This window comes from Botrytis deweyae, assembly GCF_014898535.1.
Source record: "Botrytis deweyae strain B1 chromosome Unknown BDEW_059, whole genome shotgun sequence".
In the NCBI taxonomy this organism is placed as follows: Eukaryota; Fungi; Ascomycota; class Leotiomycetes; order Helotiales; family Sclerotiniaceae; genus Botrytis; species Botrytis deweyae.
Window position 1 is genome coordinate 63,539 of NW_024066266.1, and position 16,431 is coordinate 79,969.

The 16,431-nt window shown below is 42.0% G+C and overlaps 3 protein-coding genes across 4 annotated transcripts; 1 reads left to right on the plus strand and 2 right to left on the minus strand.

The window, feature by feature from the left end:
* Nucleotides 1-1,516: 1,516 nt before the first annotated feature.
* On the plus strand, nucleotides 1,517-3,380 carry EAE98_012134 (uncharacterized protein; the record flags this gene model as incomplete). Of its 2 annotated transcripts, none has more annotated exons than XM_038959759.1 (3): nucleotides 1,517-1,927; nucleotides 1,983-3,125; nucleotides 3,189-3,380. In XM_038959759.1, 3 exons carry the CDS (start codon nucleotides 1,517-1,519, stop codon nucleotides 3,378-3,380), a joined length of 1,746 nt encoding a protein of 581 aa, XP_038803883.1. The 2 variants fall into 2 exon arrangements, with proteins under 2 accessions (XP_038803883.1, XP_038803882.1); XM_038959758.1 differs by having other exon boundaries at nucleotides 1,983-3,092; nucleotides 3,153-3,380.
* Nucleotides 3,381-4,714: 1,334 nt separating this feature from the next.
* Nucleotides 4,715-6,042, minus strand: EAE98_012135 (uncharacterized protein). Its single transcript, XM_038959760.1, has 2 exons — nucleotides 5,770-6,042; nucleotides 4,715-5,715 (listed from the first exon to the last, which is right to left on the minus strand). Exons 1-2 carry the CDS (start codon nucleotides 5,906-5,908, stop codon nucleotides 4,988-4,990), a joined length of 867 nt encoding a protein of 288 aa, XP_038803884.1. The 5' UTR covers nucleotides 5,909-6,042; the 3' UTR covers nucleotides 4,715-4,987.
* Nucleotides 6,043-13,820: 7,778 nt separating this feature from the next.
* Nucleotides 13,821-15,299, minus strand: EAE98_012136 (uncharacterized protein; the record flags this gene model as incomplete). The annotated part of the gene is made up of 1 exon (XM_038959761.1): nucleotides 13,821-15,299. One exon carries the CDS (start codon nucleotides 15,297-15,299, stop codon nucleotides 13,821-13,823), a length of 1,479 nt encoding a protein of 492 aa, XP_038803885.1.
* Nucleotides 15,300-16,431: the final 1,132 nt, after the last annotated feature.

Genomic DNA, 16,431 nt, shown 5'->3' on the forward strand with positions numbered 1-16,431 from the left:
TGTTAGTGTAAGTCAGTAGCAAGGTAATGAAAGTGTCACAGATGATCGGGAAGAAGTTCAAGGGTTGGCCGGTGTTTGAATGTTCAATGCTTATTAGTCCTCAGTAGTCAGTGTTTACGCGGCACTAAAATTTTATTAGAACTTGGCTCACTTGGAAAAGAATCCCCACTGAGCCCACTCTAACCCCATGTGCTGGAGGATAGCGGTGCCTACTTAGTAATCATGGGTGATAATAAAGACACACCTCTCTCACATCTAATGGGAAAAGGGCAATTTATGGAAGTTTATGGAAGTTGAATACCTGGGACCTTCCTGCGGAGTAGTATCTCAATTCATATGATATGATAGTAATTCGAGAGTAGTTGCTTCCGGGACCGAGGAACAAGGAGCCTTCCACTTCTTGAATTGAAATAATTGGGCAATGGGCATGTTGTTCACGACGATCATTTGATGTGTATCGGTGATGATTTGTCTTAAATAGGTACTAATTTATTGCATCCAAAAGATGGGTTTATATGAAACGATGGGCAACTTTGTATGAGAATTAAATAAGGATGTGTGGAGGATATCAAACCACGCTTCAATGCTTAATCATGTTTCTTCTATTGATAGACATTTGTAATTTGTGTGGAGGAGCTTAATACATCAAGTTGATTGATTACCTAGTAGGAATTTGATGTATACGTCGTCACCATGATATACCTAGGTACCTCCACAAAGCTGTACTATGTATGGGCACCTCCCTACCTGGCTTTGATGGCAGTGATGAGAAGCGCGAAAAGACAAGCGCCCATCCGAAAAGTCTTGGCGCGTCGTAATTGGCTCCACCGTGTTCATGTCCCCCTGTTGGCTTTCTAGAAGTTTTTCCTTCACATTTCCTTCCCTCCCTCCATCCCTCCCTCCATCCCTCCCTTCCTCCCTTCCTCCCTTCCCAGTCGAGCCAGTGCACATACACTCGGATCTCAGAACCACATTTCCATACATCAGCATCTATATTCCATCCAACGCTACTCCGAATATGACATTTCCGTGAAACCCATTACGAATTTCCAATTGCTATCATGCATGCGTATATCTACGGAATACGCTGTACGCTGTACGCTCTACCTCAATCATGTTCCTTTCTACTAAACTCCTAGACCTTGTACGCGATTCTATACGCGCCATCCTCAAGACTACTGCCTGACGTATGGCATTATCATTGTGTCTTGTCTTCCTTTGGACAACAGGATCCAAGCTTGGAGGCTCCCGATTTCTCAGGTACAACTTCCACTTCGCAATGAATAAAAGTTCCAATCACCCTTCGGACCCACATACACATAGTAGGACTCGTCCAGCTTTTCATGCTGCTTTGGGGTAAAGTATTTCTGCTTGCCGGTTGCCCTCTATATCCTAGTAGGTTTTGATCCGATCACTTCCCCTTGTGTATCATTATTCGTTCCTTTCCATACTCGTACTTTCATGAGCAAATGTCACACTTCTTTCTATTCTTTTGTTTCTTTTCCATCAGGTTACCATGGGGTTGAAAGTATTATTGCTGTTTTCTCTTCTCGCCTCTTTCTTACCCGTCTTCGCTGCTGCTGAGTTGGGCGCTCTCCATGGGGACGATGCTTTTGATGCCGGCAGCTATGGATCTTATCCAATCCGTACCTACATGTCAACCGATGTCGTATCCCCGCGTTTGAATATTTTGCGATCGAGCGCATTATGCCGAAATGATTTGTATTGGGTATTTAGCCCTCGCGGGAGTTCTGTCAGTGAACCGGGTGCAATGATTTTGGATTCAGATGGAAATTTAATTTGGACCAAGGGAGGTTATGATCAAGTCTACAATCTTCAGGTACAGGAATACATGGGAGAAAAGTATTTGACATTCTGGGCTGGAACAGATGCTGTGCAGGGACATGGTGCAGGAACTTATTATATGGTCAGTATAGGTTGTCTCGTATTTGTAAATCTTTGCTCACACTAACTTTGCGCAGCTCGATAAAAACTACAAGGAGGTTCACCACGCCGTTGCAGCAAACGGTCTCGCGGGCGATCTACACGACTTTACCATCACCGAAAATGGTACAGCCTTGATCACCATTTACGATGTTGTTGTAGCCGATTTATCATATGTTGGAATACCACAAGGATATGTTTGGGATTGTGTCATACAGGAAATTGATTTGGCCTCCGGAGAGCTCCTTTTTCAATGGAGAGCGGCAGATCATTATCCCATCTCCGATACATATAGAGAAATGCCAGCGGGAAATGGAGGAGTAAACTCTGCTTTCGACTTCTTTCACATAAACAGTATCGACAAGGATTCTAAAGGCAATTATCTTATTTCCAGCAGATATTTCCATTCCCTCACCTACATAAACGGGACAAATGGGGACATCATTTGGATTCTTGGAGGCAAGAAAAATATGTTCACGGATCTTTCTGGGGGTCTAGCTACCAATTTCGCATATCAACATGATGCTCGCTGGCGTCACAATCGTACCGCCATTTCTCTGTTCGATAACGCAGGAGATGATGCTCATCCTGGAAACGCTACACGCGGACTCCTCGTCTCGCTCGATGAAATCAACATGACGGTAGAAGTCATTCGTGAATACATGAATCCAAACGGTGTCCACGCTATCTCGCAAGGAAATCTACAGATTCTCGAAGATGGGCATGTAATCATGGGTTATGGAAACACAGGCGCATTCACTGAATACGCCCCCAATGGAACCGCGATCTGTGATGTACACTTCGGACCACAAAGTCGTTATGGCGCTGGAGAAGTCCAATCATATCGAACCTTTAAATTCGATTGGCATGGATGGCCCACGACTGACCCTGACGTACGAATATTGACTAATGGAGACGATTGGTTGAGCTTTTATGTGAGCTGGAATGGAGCAACGGAAGTCACGAGATGGTTATTACAAGGAGCCGATGAGTCTGAAGCAGAAGAGGAAGAGTGGAAGACTCTGGATTATGCCGACAAAACTACTTTTGAGACGGAGTTCGAAATTCATCGTTTGTATCCGAGATACTTGAGAGTGAAGGGAATAGGAAGCTACAATAACGTCACGGGAGAGGAAGAGTTATTGGGGGTAAGTTCTTCTCTGGACGTAAATTTGGAACAGGTAAGGCTGACTCATCTCTTTTGTTAGACTTCAAGAATCTTTAATGCTAATACCGGTATGCAGATTTGGTCATTGAAGCCAGTGAGATTAGAGGGGTCGAGTAGTTGGCCATTACTCACGTTAATGGCGTTTGCGGGGGTGACTGGGCTAGTGGTGGGAATCAGAGAAGCAGTGATTTGGAGGAGAAAGAAGAGGGGAGCTAGTTTATTGAGGTGGAGGCCTAGGGGTTTGGGGGTTCCATTGTTATCTGGGTAGCGTATGGGTTCTGGGAAAGGGCGAATATCATTGGGAACATATGGGGGGAGTTTTGGCTGGGAATTTATTTCTGTATATAGGACACATATTTTTTCTTCGAAGTTTTACTTGTTTGTATAGTCATCTCTCCAAAGGGAGAGAGCTGGAGATACCATTGCAAATATTTACATAGATGCCTATTTGAATTTAAAATCAAATAATGATATAATTCAAACCTGCGCGCTTGGTGCACCGTTTTATTCCAACGATGTTCATCCGATACACTGTAAATCGCACTCCTTACCATTAACAGCCCAACATCGACAGCAATCGCACATCCTATCCTATTCCACACCCACACCCACACTCCATTATGATGACCCCCAACATAGAAAGCGCACGCAATGAAAATCCATGCCCAAAACAGAACGACTCACGCATGTGCAAAGCACAGACGAAACACCAGGAAACACGAATCGTGAGCTCTTGTTGGTTTAGTATATTCCATTATTCGTCCTCTAGCCGCGTCATCTTAGCGGTAGCATATGGAGTACCTAGGTAGGTAGGTAGGTAGGTAGGTAGGTATGCGATTTTGTTGGATGGGAGGATGGGTATGGAATGAGTGTGAGTGAGTTTGAGTTTGAGTTTGAGTGTGGTTTTGGAGAGGGTGGATGGGAGATGAGAGATGAGAGATGGGAGATGGGGGATGTGTGTATTTGATTGGGAAGATATGTATGAAGGTATGAAGATATGTATGTATATGGTCCATTCAGATGTAATTATTTACACAGCCTATAATTTCACATTGAGATTTCACATTGAAATTGAAATTGAGATTGACGTCCAAGGCGTTCTCGTATTTTCTCGGGTCCGAGAATTGATATCCAATCTTATCTTATCGATCTCGTCCATTCCTTTTCTAGGTTCTACCCTACATACTACTATACGAATAAGGATATCGTAGGTGACCTCGGGATGTTAAGTTATGTATGTGTCCAGTGTCCACTTGTCAGAATTTTGCAGTTCGAGGCGGGCTTTATAACTTTTTATAAGATCCGAGGTTCTCCTAATGCATGAGTGATGGATGCATGGATCTGTTGTTGTGATGCTCATGCTCATGCTGATAATTGATGTGTACGGTACGGAGTGTATGTATCAAATATTGGCATTGGTCGGACCTGAGGATTGGGTGTTCCGAAGCGAGGATGTTTGTGCTAATTGTTAGTGTACAAGTACCTACTAGGTATGTGTTATACAAATTCAACACTGAACGGCAAGATATGATACCTGCTAAAAGCTCCCTAAAATGAGATAATTTAAACGTCGAATCGAATTTCCATGTTTTTTAAAGAAATAAATTCAAAACGTCCTCGAAAGGTGGGATATATGTATGCTACCACTTATATACAGAATCCAAATAAATCACCCAACAAAATAGAAAGCTAGAATATACCATATGCAAGCCTGTACTGTATGTACATTGTTCTAGCCAGAACCCAAAACCCCAATGATGATGCTTGATGTGAAGATATACAAGCCGTTTTCCCAATCCCAATTTTTTCACCCGTTCGTAGCTCCTATCTTCTTTTCCGAAGTCTCTCCGCTACCCCTCCATCATCCCTCTTCTTTTACAACATGTTCCAGATCCGCATCAAACAAACATATGCGATTCCGCACCCAACCACAATGCAGAAGTATCTAAACAAGACGTTCATCAATTGACACCTGTTTCTCCACCTCGAACGATCAATGAAATCATTGTTATCATTAACCCTTGGGAATGGTCGATCCTTAGGAACTGCCTCTCCCAGGAACTCGCACAAATTCTCCCATCCGTCGGTGATCTTATATTCCAATAATCTTCCCTCGCCAGCTGGACCCATAGCCTTGACGATATTCCTGACATTCTCATAATGTTCGGTGTAGATTTGTTTTCCCTGGTTCTCAAAATCGCCCTTGAAGAAACAATCGAAGAATTCCTGCAACATAGGTTTATACATGCTGGCGGCCCAACTCCAGCCCTTCAACCTCTCAAGCTCCCAATCCTTGACGCGCCAATTGACAGTCTTGAGAGTAGATGCGTGCCAGGAATCGACGTCGCGGTTGGTGAGGATGATTTTAGCTTCTGGGTACGCGGCGATGAGTTCGGGAGCGAAGGCAACGGCAGGCCAATCGCAAACAGCTTGGCAGTGGCCGAGGAGCTGATCCCAGTCTGCGCGGGTGAAGGCGGGGCCGTTGTGGTATTTCGCATCGAATGCATCGCGCCAGAGGAGACAGTCGGGAGGATTCTCGATACTGGCTGACATCATGTGGTAGGTGTCTACGTAGCCCAATTCGCGCATTGCGGCTCTCATTGCTGGGGGTTTGTTAGTGTTTTGTTAAGAGGGTGAGTCTAGAAGCGAATACGAACATGCAGTTCCGGTTCTACCCAGACCGAGAATGAGAACTTTCATAGGTACTGTACGGCGGCAGTTGCGACGGTTGATATCGGTGTCTGCAGTGAAGATATCCGTGATAGGTTTTGGTGTGTAGAGACGTGAGTTCGCCATTGTGAAGAGATGTGATATGATTTGTATGTGAACGGAAGGTATGGTATAGCAAGTTGAATAGCTGATTTATTCAAAGAACGAGCAGATGGGTATCTTGAGAAATGAAAAGCAGACTGAGATGCAAGAGAAAGATGGTGAGAGAAGATGTAAAAGCAGATAGAGATAAAATAAAAAAGAATTCTAGAAGAAATCAACCTACAAACGAACCTCTATATCTATCTGATAAAGAAAGTTTACGGCCAAGGTCTTTTCTGGCGGGTAGATCCATAATAGCATATCAACCCCTTCTCGTGGATTTTCAGGAACAAGGACCTCTAGAATTACGTAGACAGACCTTCTAGCCAGGATGGACCGGTTGGACCATACCACCATCTCAACATGTAACATTGGAGATTCGCGGCTTGATTATCTTGTCTGGACTATAGGTGGAGAGATATAGGGAGGAATTGTGGGGGTGATGGATATTTCAGGAGATTGGGATGAATATTGGATTGACGGGAAGCGCGCGTTCGTCTGTGAGTTCTGGAGGGAAATTCCAGACTATCTTCACTAGAAGCTGTAGACAACCGTGCATATCCTTGAAATGATATTTCATCTATCCTTACCATTGTTTGGTACTTGGTCTAGCCACAATTACTAGAAAGCAGAAGTTGCCAGCTAGAAAGGAGAAAATAAAATACTAGGATGTCGTGACGTGCGATGGAGGAAATTCTGGTAGGCCTAGAAGGATGTTCCAAAACTAACACAAGGAGCGTCTACCTGCGCGTAACCTTCGTGCGTACATTCCTCTTTCCGTAGTACGAATTATATGAGCCTCCAAAACTTAAAAACATCCAGAGACAATTCGCCCCCCTTTGTCATTTATTTGTACAACTCATCCAAGCAAAAGATATTCGAGAGCGCGTATCAAATACATGAATGATTTGCTAATATGGTACCATGCGTATTTTCTCCTGATAATCCAAACGAAATTCATCGTCCATGATATCCAGTGATAGCACTCAGAAGTCAGAACCCATTCAAGAATAATTGAGGTCTGTCTCTCTTCATTAAACAAAAAGTGGATCTATGTGAATTCCATGATTCCATGTGGTCTTCTTTTTCTTGACTCTGGAGTCCGTACGCGTCCAGAAGAAAATAATGGGGAAATTTATCCAGGATTCGATCTTTTTTCTCTCTCTCTCTCTCTCTCGCATCGCCAAGAGACTACGTACCGGTTGGTATGGCTCACCCCCGGCTTCGGGAAAGGATGCTTGAAAGCTTGATCGTGAATCATGACTATTCTATCTTAGGTAATATTCAAGGATCTAATTTCATGCCTTTATTTGTATCAATATCAGCGAGCATTTATCGGACCAGAGAGGCTTTCTTTTCTTGATGATCTTATGCTGGCTTTGGAGTTTCAAAGTTCAAAAGTTTCAGAGGCAGAGATTTGGACGAGGAATCGTTGAATGGCTCATTAATCTGTTACAACGTTATCGAGGTTATCGTAGAATGGGGGATGTTGGGATTGTTATTCGGGTGCCGGCAGACAATAAACTTCTCACTCTGGACATGCAAATATCACGGAGACAATCTTACCGGTTTTGAATATTCATATATTATAGTTATTATTCTTGTGATTGTTATTCTTGTTATTGTATTCATTGGATGTATTATGTTTCGTCAAAGGGGATTAAACCTCATTTAAGGTTAGTGGGGAAAGACAATATGAATGACGGCTTGGCTTACGACTCAGGGGGCGTTACGAAATCTGTCAACGATTCAAATGGTAAAGATCGGATTCTTAATGTAATTGAGTTTCGCTTCCTCTTCGAATCTCGATGTACTTGAGGGATGATAGGTAAACTTTCGAAATACTCAAGTAGGTATTTTAAGTCTAATGTCTATTTATGTATTGACGTTCTGTTTCGGATCTCAACGTTCTGTTTACTGAGTATATTTCCCCGGTTTAGCTCTTCTAGTCTCTCAATTCTAGACTTCTCACTGCTCAATGGCATGAGAGCATGATAAATTCCAAGACATCCGGAGTAAATCACACTTCACAGTCCTCCGAATGTCTTGTGGGTACCAAAATATAAACGGTCGATCAGCATCATCATCTGATATTCTATTTGAGGGTCACATCTGAAACGTTAGGACCTGGGGTCCAACCTTGAAAATCAAACCCCATCAAGGTCTGTCTCAACCTTATCAGCAGAAGAAAATTGCGATTCGCAACGACTGGTGGACGTCTATCCTTGGTTATGCCAAGAACTGTCAATTTACACTGACTTCACAACTCCCGCGATCATCAAAGATTGAAATAACGGATGAATTAGTGACCATGGGTTTTCTCTGGCCATATGAACCGCGTATAGGTACGAGCGAAACACAACCGTCAACCAAGGAGCCAAGTACTTCTTCCAAGCTTGGATAACGACATTCGGGCTGATCGTTAATATACTAATCTTAGCTTCATTATACTTTCGGCCGACTCGGCATGATTCTTGGAGGAAATGGAGCATGTTTTTGTACACTCCCGATGTCGGGGAATGGGAATGGTAATGATGTAAAAATATTCCTAGGATCGCCGTAGATTGTGAGAAAGGTAAATTTTAATTTTCCAATTGATCATCGTGTTTGGTACGTTTCATTCAGGAGATTCCGAAGCTCGCTTGCTCTTGAGTTTTGGGGGGCGGGGGGGAGGGGGGAGAGGGGAATTTTGTACTTTGTGAATCATGGAATAATTAATTAAGGACAGCTCGATATATTTCGAGATGAGGAATTTGGAATATGTTTGAGTAATAACATGCAGTTATGACGTTATGATCAAGTATTTCGAAGCCGGCAGCAGATATTCCCGTTGCAGTGTTGATACATTTACTCTATCTAGAGGCACCACTTCTCGTTGGGCCCTTCAAACGTATCACTCGCCGGCTCAATGGCTGCAATTCCTCTCTTAGTTTTTAATATCCCTGGCATGATAATGCGTTTGATTATTAAACCGATCCTTCCCTTCCCGAAAGACCTCTCTGTCGGGATACTATCCGTACCTTCACAACGTAGCTTACCGTATTTCGTAGACTCCATTGATTCACTGCTTCAAATATGTTGAAATATCGACCTCAATTACATGAGCAGGTTTATTAACATCTCATTGGAAGATTATGTATGATCCGTTCCCTAAGGGTAAATTTTTGGCTGGTGGACTTCCGATGTTTGCGCTCTGTTTCTTTTGATTCAGTATCTCCGGAAACTGACATCAATCCTGAATACCATTGAAATGTCAAATCAAGAGGTGAAAAAAAGCTGAGTATGCGGGGGTTGAGTGATTGAGAGTATGCAAAGTTGGACGAGCTAGAGTTCAGTTTGATGTCTTGTCTAGTGTTTGCACGGTAGGGGTCTGTAGAATATATAGACATTTAGTTTCGAGATGTGGAAAACATTTACTCAAATACAATATCCCTTTCTAGGATTTAAGAATTGACGTCCAGTTAAGGGACGTGAGGAACTGGGATAATACTTGGAATAATTACCATAGGGCTGTAGGGCTGAACACGTCGTCTATCACGCTATGCAGGAGGGGAATTGCGTGATTGGATATCAACAATGATGTACTGAGAAATGGATAGAATGGTCTAACTGTAGTGTGGTGCAATGCTATCTTGATTTGAAATGGTGCTATGTTCGTGGGAAAATTCATTCATGGAAAAGTGAAGTGTTGTTAAAATTACTGGTTGAGACAGAATTTCTTAGACTTACTTGGTAGGTATACCTAGAGGATCTTTCCCCCATCTTGTATATGTGGTTTGAAGACTTGTGCGAATTATGAATGCATAGGATATTTTGAGTGGGATGCCTTGCGTGTGGAAATGCTTTGAAAAGTCACGAACATAGATGTATGTAATCCTAGGAATGAAGCTTGTGATACAACAACGCATGTATGAATGGCCCATCTGAATTCTAGTGATTTCCAAATATATTATATCGGTATTAAATGAGCATTGTAAACATGTACCTTATATTACCCCTCTCATGTTCACACATCACACCTTTCGATCGATTCAAAGTTGATGTTTTCACTTGAACATCACACTCCTTACCGAAGCAGTAAGCTCCTTATCAACTAATTTTTATCAAGACAGTCTTCTTCGATCGCCTAGAAATAGTGTGCTTCTTCACCGAAGGAAGTTCAGACTTTTCAAAGTGCAAATTCTGAAATTGGCATCCTGATAGCCATTACTTCTTCTCATAACTTGGCGGATGTATGTATCATTGCCATCAAGCCATTTCACCATGTGTAAGATCGATTACTATGAATTCTCAGATAGAGAGTATTTCAAGGGGGCAAGAAGGCTAGAAAATTGTTTACGAGAGAAAAGTAAGAGTCTACCGGTCTCATTGAGCTTCTTTGGTGACTGTGCCCGAAACACCAAGTTCGTACAATAGTTCTTGTACATATCTGTTGACGACAGCTTTAGTGATGTTTTAGTAAGCTTTTTGAATCAAATTGAGTTGAGCTAAGTGGTTTGACTCCACAGAGATGGCGCAATCTAGTGTTTGCACTTTCTTCTTGCAGAATGCGTCTCAAGAACCCATATACAGCGATTTGTATGCTTGCATCATTTTCATTGTCCAAAACACCAACGAGGCCTTTAACTATTCAACACATTCTAGATACGCGCGTAAGATGTAAAAAATCATCCATGCGGTTAAACAAGATGTCAAGGCCTAGTAGATCACCACGGCTGATCAAGCATCATCGTGTACAAAAACGGTATTTGAATGCTTTAAGACATAGCATTAAATTTTGTCAGCGCCGCTGTGAATCTGTACGAACGGTTTTTGCTGAACTTAAAATCAAGTCGAAGATCCTGATAATCATTTTATAGATAGTTGTGGTTCAACCATATAATGAAACAATATAAAACTCGCCTGATTCAATCTTTGGTGGTAAATATTACACAATCAAGGTGGGAATATTGACGCCTAACATTGCTCCAATGAGGCCGACGACCTGAGCTGGAAATGTGCAAAGTTGCAATTAGATATTCAAAGCATCAACATCTGTGGTGTTTATTTAAATACAGTACGACAAGCATAGTCATAATCGAAACGATTCAATATGTATGACAGGTAGTCAGCCGTGAAGACCGTATGTTCACCGAACAATGAATGTTTACGAGAAGAAAAAACTGAAGACTTCGAGGAAAATACACACTGCTAACGATGAATTGAAACGGAAATTTTTAAAAACTAACAACCGCAGAATAAAAGGTGAGATCTATAATGAATAAGAGCCAAAATATGTGTGAAGCTTTCACAATGCTATTGATTTACGCAGAAAACTGAACTTCGATCTAACAAAACAACCACACGATGTGAAAATTAAAGCTCAATTCTTTGATCTTTGTTTGCAACGATATACAGAATATGAATATGTGAGGCCAAATAATCCGAGACACCTCCAAATCGCAAGTGTAAGGTCAATTACTTCTCATGGAATTCATTAATACACTAACTTTTGAAGGACGATCAACGCCATCAAGACTTTAATTTGTTGAAGCTTCTCTCACGCTAGTGAAATATATTCATTGGGATGATTCCTTAGGTTCAAAGATCTTGCCATCCGCGATCATTTGAAGACTGAGGCATGAACTGTAGTCTCAATACCGAGATCTCAGATAGAAAAATAACATGATCCAAGCTATCCGCAAGGTTGCACTGTCAGCGAATCATATCACTTGCTGTATAATTCCCATAATGTTCAATGATATGTGACCTAGCTGAAAATCTAGAGACTCAATGGAGTTTCGGTCTCAGTGCAGGCCAGAATTGACGACAATCCTACTCTGTACTTGATTCCATTGAAGGATGTCGAAACGATAATGTATGACGAGAAGAGTGGAACGTAAGCTATACAGTACATTTTTGCTCCGGAGAAGAATGTCTGACATTTAAGATGAAGCCACTGTGACTGCAGCTTGCTCTGCCACAAGAAATCATACGATTTCAGCAGTCCGTTTTAATCGTTCCATGCACTAAATGGAAGTAAGAGTTCTGGCCCCTGCTCAACACACATGTAACGCTTTTCCGGCTAAAATATACGATTATTCAGCTTTTTATACTCTAATTTATTTATGAACATATGAAATGAAATTGAATATAGTATTACAAAAAGATTTAGAATTATTCAAATTATACAAAAAAATATATCATTTATTTTTAACTATTTTTCTAATAATATTTTAAAAGGATTAAAGTTAAAAATTCAAAAAAGTTCGAAAAATTCGCTTATTTTGTATAGGAAAAGCATTACATATTAAAAATTTTGAAAAAATTTGATTTCAATACTGTATAACTATTCAACAAAAATAGTGAAAAATATTTCAAATAATTTTTTATATTTCAATTCTAATTATTTATCGTTTCCAATTTTTTGAAAAAGAAAATATAAAGATTTGAATGAAATAATTGATATAATAATTTGTATGGAAAAACCTCATTTTCGCAGGGATTTTATCACATTTGTCACAGGGGTGCGGTGAGCAGGGGCCAGAACTCTTACATATGGAAGTACATGCTCGGCGCCTGAAACAAGCCGCAAGTAACCAGCCAAGGATACTCGGTTTCGGCTCTGATAGAAGATGTATTCTCGCTGTCTCCGCTATATCTACTATCTATGTTTACTATCTTCCTCCGAAAGCTCCATCAAGAAGCGATAAACAGGGGGGAAGACCCACAACTGACGAGTGAGATCACGTGCAAGGAAAGGATTAGGATCCTTCTCAGGATCGATGGCTTGCATGCCATGAATTTTCTTCAAAGATCGATTCCAAATAATTATTCCATTACTCCGTACCATTCATTTGACAGCTAGTCAAATTTCAACAATCAGTCTTATCGTCTGAATCTGGAGAGTGTACTATCCGGATAAGTATCTTACAATTCCGCCCCATTCTCTTGCGCCATCATCGCTTAGTTTTGGGTGCGATGTAGTTCCTTCTCCGGGGCTAAGACCACCAGATTACTTTTGATATAGAATCCAGTCTGGCAAACTCTAACGGCGAGGAGCGTGATAATTCATTATGAGTGAAGTGGGAGTGAAATGTGAGTGAAGTGCGAGTGAGGTGTGAGGCTGAATAGAGAGCTTCAATAATTTGATCACGACATGATATGGTCCGTGCGTACATAGTTCTGCAAGTCTACCTAGCCTTGAGTCGCAGCACTAGCGGACACCTGCATGGTGGGATCAGGTAGCCACAACATGAATTTCTAACTCTTTCTGCCTGGTTTCAATTCCATCTCCTTTACATCTTTTTCCTCTTCACAACTTCACAACTTCACAAAATGCGCTTGGAAAAGCGACCACCCCATCAATCTAGATTGTATTATTTTTTCATACACAAATTTACACATTTGAGTCTGGAAATTCAATCATACACGTGTCACGCACGTGTAATTTTGCTCTGTGATCACTGGCTTGGATTTCTTCCCTGCCGTCGTAAGATGGCGTTGAAGAAAGATGGATACCTACCTAGGTAGCTGCATACATATGACGGGAAGACAAGGCCAATCCGGTATCGAAACTCCGGTATTAGGTTGTCAGAAGCACAGTATTGGACAGACGTCAAGACGAGCGATAAGCATAATCTATTCTATTGATCTAATTGACTAACGTGTACTTGTACTTTTCCTACTCCGTCCTTCTATGTCCAATACAGATTCAGAACCCAAGCATAAGTCGTATATCGTATGAAAAGGAGGACCAAATTCAACAAACCCCACAACAAACGAAAGAATGCCCTCCTCCGGGGCTTAAATTAACGAATAAAAATTCACAGCTCATGGTTTCATTATCGTGATATTCAGTCGTACTAGGGCGGCTGAAGAGAGGCGCGGAGGTGCGGAATTGATAATGCATAGTCTTCTACGAGTCCCAGATAGGACCAAAGGCTGGAATTCCAAGATATTCCAAATCCTGTACGAGTTTTATCGTCAATTTAGGATTCGAAATTACAATAACGGCTTCCGACTGAGTATCCCGATATTGTTGTATCACAAGAGGAAGTGTCGCGGGTCTTCCCATTGTTGTCGTATTATGGATGTATGCATTAGGTCCGAGAGCTTTGATAATGCCACCGATTTCATCACCATAAGTTGTCAATGGGTCTCGAGTTGACCAAAAGAGGTTAATTCGGGTTTGTTGTGCAAGAATTACTGGTAAGCATGGTGCAATTCCTGAACCGGTAGCCACAAGCAAAATACTTCGGAACATAGGAGCGATTCGTAAAACACCACATGTGGGCGTGCGACGAGCCCAAATCTCCTTTGGTGGTTCGTTTATCAACTTTTTAGTCCAGTCACCTGCGTTCGAGATGATGAGGGAGAAACCATCTCTTTTGGGATCTGCAACTGTGGCAAATGCGTGCCATTCGAAGAGAGGACTGCTGGATATACGGATAGTTGTTCCTGGTGAAGGAGTAACGTAGTCGAAATATACGCGCAATGCATGAGTTGAGAGTTGTTCTGATTGAACTTTGATCTTTCGGCAATTGAGCCACGTCATAATGATACTCCCTGTGGCTACAGCGAGAAGCCACATGTTTGGGTTCACTAGTAATGCCTTTGATAATTTTTGAGTTGCTGGTCGCTGAAGATCGCTAGTGAGTACGGTAAGAGTCCATAGCAAAGCTAGTGCTGACCATCCCGCGAATCGATGGATGATTTCAAAGCTATTGTGAAGTTTTGCACGAATAGATGGATGAGCCATAACGATCATTGATATGAGAAGAATATCCAAGATGTAGATGATGATGAGTAAGATGATCTTTTCCGCGTTGTATGGTCCCCTCCAGCTACTTTCAATAGAAAGAAGAATGAACCAAAATGTCGCGGCTGAAGCACATCCGGAATGAAGTCCTCCCAAGTGGTAGATCTTTCCCATACGTCTGCGAAGCCATAGGGGGAATGACCTTGGCGCAGATGCAAAAATGGTGTACAGAAGATTGATGACATGCTCCTCTCGAATGACAATTGCGACAACAAGGTTGATTGAGGTTGCTAAAGCAGCTGTTGTTTGACTTGGTGTTCCATTTGTAGCCCATTGATACAGGAATCCCACGACGCCTCCCAGATTGAGACAAAACACGATTGTAAATAAAAGTCGATATTCCGAGGTGATGAAACGATAAAATCTCAAAATAGGTGTGGCAGATTGTCTTGCAACATCTTCCAGTATTTTGGGATCCACAGATACTTTCATCAAGCTTGAGCCTCCAGAACTATCTGATTCTGCTATACTGCGAGAGGATGGCGAAGGTGGTAGTTCTTTCATCTCGCTAGTATCGCTAGAGTCAGTCAGACTACGAGTGTCTGGCGACTCAACCATTTTTTCTGGTTCTCCCATCTTGCAAATTTGTGGATGTAAAAACTAATAGTAGAAGAAGTTTTTGCGTTGTAGTAAATTGATCACTAAGGGAGTTCTTGAAGGAAGATAATAGAACACGCCTTTGCTGGATTCAAATGTTGGAAAGCGCAGGAAGTAGAAGGAATTTGGATCTGGAAAGCAAGTGCTAGATCTGATACTTCCAAAGAGAACTGGATGTGTTGAATAGCTCGCAAGATGAGAGTATATATAAAGTTTTTGGTCTGTCGTCGAGCAGGCCATGACGAATTAGTCAATACGGTTTCCGTCCGAAAAGGAGGACTCCGAACGCTCCATTAGGAAGTCCAGATGGAGCAGGGTAAGGGTTTCACTAGGGGCTAGTGAATACTATGCGATAATTGAATAGTGAATTATGATTCGGATAAGAGGAGTTAATGAGATCCAATCCCAATAGTTGATCTCCACCTTCGCTCTCTCCGGTGCTGTTATCATTCTATACAATGGTGGTACGAGATTGACATCTTCTTCGAACACCTTAAGGACTACCCCCGTCGAGACTGGGTGAAAACGTGCTCACAATGCTACCCTCCATTTCAGTAGCTTCTTCTCGCCACTCACCACGTCATATCAACCAATAATCCATTGTCTATGATATCCAGTTTCATATCGCAGTGGTGCTGCGGAAGTGGAGCTTCTTTTGCCCGACAGATACTATCTCTGTCTATGTCTCCTTCTGCTCATTTGGACGCCAAGCTACAAGGTCGAATTGTAGGAAGGAGATAAAGCTCTTGCCAGCGCTTCCTCCTAGTTTAGTAGGATATCAACTATCCCCGTCAAAGTGTTATTCTCGACTCCAAAAAATTTTGCTGGAGGAACTTCCCTTGCGCTACCGGGTCGGACCTCTGCACATCATCCTGGTTTACATGTGCGTAAGGCACAAGCAGCACTTTTCCTATTCTGTTCGAGCACACATTTCCCCGTTATGTTAAAATAATGCTTGCCAATTGAGCTTGGACGTTCCTTTGAATCCATTCAGTTTTGTTTCTCCGTCCGCTCTTGCAGCGTAAAACAATAATACGTTATTCCGAGAGGTCGATCTACATATATTCACGGCGAACCAAAATACTTGAAGCAGAAGTCCCGACTGACAGTA